This window comes from Propithecus coquereli, unplaced genomic scaffold (assembly GCF_000956105.1).
Source record: "Propithecus coquereli isolate 6110/MARCELLA unplaced genomic scaffold, Pcoq_1.0 Scaffold126, whole genome shotgun sequence".
Classification (NCBI taxonomy): Eukaryota; Metazoa; Chordata; class Mammalia; order Primates; family Indriidae; genus Propithecus; species Propithecus coquereli.
Window position 1 is genome coordinate 2,452,300 of NW_012136747.1, and position 2,193 is coordinate 2,454,492.

Here is a 2,193-nt window from a genome sequence, read left to right on the forward strand (position 1 = left end):
GAACAGCACAGATCTAAAATATTTCCATTACTCTGTAAAAAATTCTATTGAATAGCATTGTCATTCCAGTTAAAAGGACTTACCTGGTCTGAGAAGGTGTGGGTGTGTAAAGGGGCTGGGTTGGCCTAGGTATCGGGTTGGAATCTTCCTCTCTGGCACAGGCTGGAGGGAGTATCTTCGCTGTGAACACAACATGCATCCTGAATGAAGAATAAAGAGGATGAAATGGAACAATAGATCTAGAAATTCTTCATAGTAGAAATACATTTATCTACAGCCAGCAATTTGGATGCTTTAGAAAAATGCAAGTTAGTATTTCTTTCCTTCTCTCCTTTAATATTTATGTAGCCCTTTCTCTGTGCCAGAGTCTGTGTTGGGCTCTAAAATAAATACCCGCCCATACTACTTATTACATTTATGAGATAACTGGAAATTTGAACAGTGATTACATATTTAATGTTACTACAGAAGTAATTTTTTTAAGGTCTGATATTGGCATTGTGGTTACGTTAAAAAGGAAAACTTTATCTTTTAGAGATATAAACAAATATTTACAGATTAGTAAATGATATGATCTGGGATTTGTCTCAAAATAATGGAGTGGGTTGGGGAAAGGATGAATGAAGTGGATTAGGGAAAGTATGAATGAGAGTTTGGATGAAAAAAGGCTGGCCATGGAGTTGATAATTGTTCAAGTTGGGTGATAAGCACATGGGAGTTCATTATACTACTTTACTTACTTATGTAAATGCTTGAAATTTTCTGTAATAAAACGTTAAAGAATGATGAGGTAAGCACAGAGAAAAATGAAGGAAATAAGTATGCATTATGAAAGGTATTCTAAGACTAAGAATTAAAAGGAGCACGTTACAGTTAAAAAAAGTGCTGATTCTAGATTAGTTCTACTAATGATATTGGCGTGTTATATATTTAATAATTCTCTGTAACTATTTCTTCACCTGTGAAATAAAGCAATTATATTAGGTAGTAGCTTTGCAAACCTTTCTGACCAAGATCCACATAAGGAAATATGTTTTACACAGTTAAATAGTATATACATATATACATACATATGTAAAATACATATAAAAATGTCAGGAAATACTATCCTTTCTAATACACTGATTTTTTTCCAATCCTATTCCATTAACAAAGTTTGTCTCAGTGCGCCAGAATGAGTTTATTTCTGTAATGACTTAAATGGTAACCCCAAAAAGATATGCCCATGTCCTAATCCCCAGAATCTATGACTGTTAACTTTATATGGAAAGAGTCTTTGTAGATGTAATTAAGTTAAGGATCTTTAGATGAAAAGATCACCCTGTATTATGTGGGTTGGCCCTAAATGAAATAACAAGCTTCCTTATAAGAGAAAGGCAGAGAGAGATTGAGATAGAGAAGAGGATAAGATAGAACAGGAGGAAGCAGCCAGGCATGGTGGTGCACCCCTATAGTACCAGCTACTTGGGAGGCTAAGGCAGGAAGATATCTTGAGCCCGTAACTACTAGAACTACACTGCCTACACTATCATTTCAGCAGTAAAATAACTAAATACAAAAAGTTAATCAATTCTTTTTTATGTTCATATAATACTAGCATACCCAATCCTTCTATTTTGGACCACTCTCAAGCAGAAGAAGCTTAACTCTAACAAATTCAAAGCAAACAAATAATCTAACACGAGACATAAACTGAGATGCTTATTCTTAGTTAATTAAAAAATAGACTTGAGGGCTGGGTGCGGTGGCTCACAGCTGTAATCCTAGCACTCTGGGAGGCTGAGGCGGGAGGATCGCTTGAAGTCAGGAGTTCGAGACCAGCCTGAGCAAGAGTGAGACCGCCCCCCCATCTCTACTAAAAATAGAAAAGAAAAAAAAAAATTAGCCGGGCAACTAAAAACAGAAAAAAACTAGCTGGGCGTGATAATGCCTGCCTGTAGTCCCAGCTACTTGGGAGGCTGAGACAGGAGGATCCCTTCAGCCCAGGACTTTGAGGTTGCTGTGAGCTAGGCTGATGCCATAGCATCCTAGCCTGGGCAACAGAGTGAGCTAGTCCTTTGCCTCAAACTTTTAAAAGTTTTGTCAAACAAATCAGTTTTAAATTCCAGGCTCTGTCCTTAACTTTTCAGCCTTCCACACTAACATTATAAGCGTAAAATTCTCTATCTTTCAGAATAAGCTTCAAACTCTTTA

General features: G+C 36.7%; 1 protein-coding gene across 1 annotated transcript in view; it reads right to left on the reverse strand.

Moving 5' to 3' along the window:
* The window catches only part of XPNPEP3 (X-prolyl aminopeptidase 3, mitochondrial), a 103,773-nt gene that overhangs the window by 88,094 nt on the left and 13,486 nt on the right, over positions 1–2,193 (reverse strand). Inside the window, exon 2 of the mRNA XM_012637974.1 lies at positions 84–200. Coding sequence (XP_012493428.1) covers positions 84–200 — 117 coding nt within the window. The remainder of the gene's footprint in view (positions 1–83; positions 201–2,193) is intronic.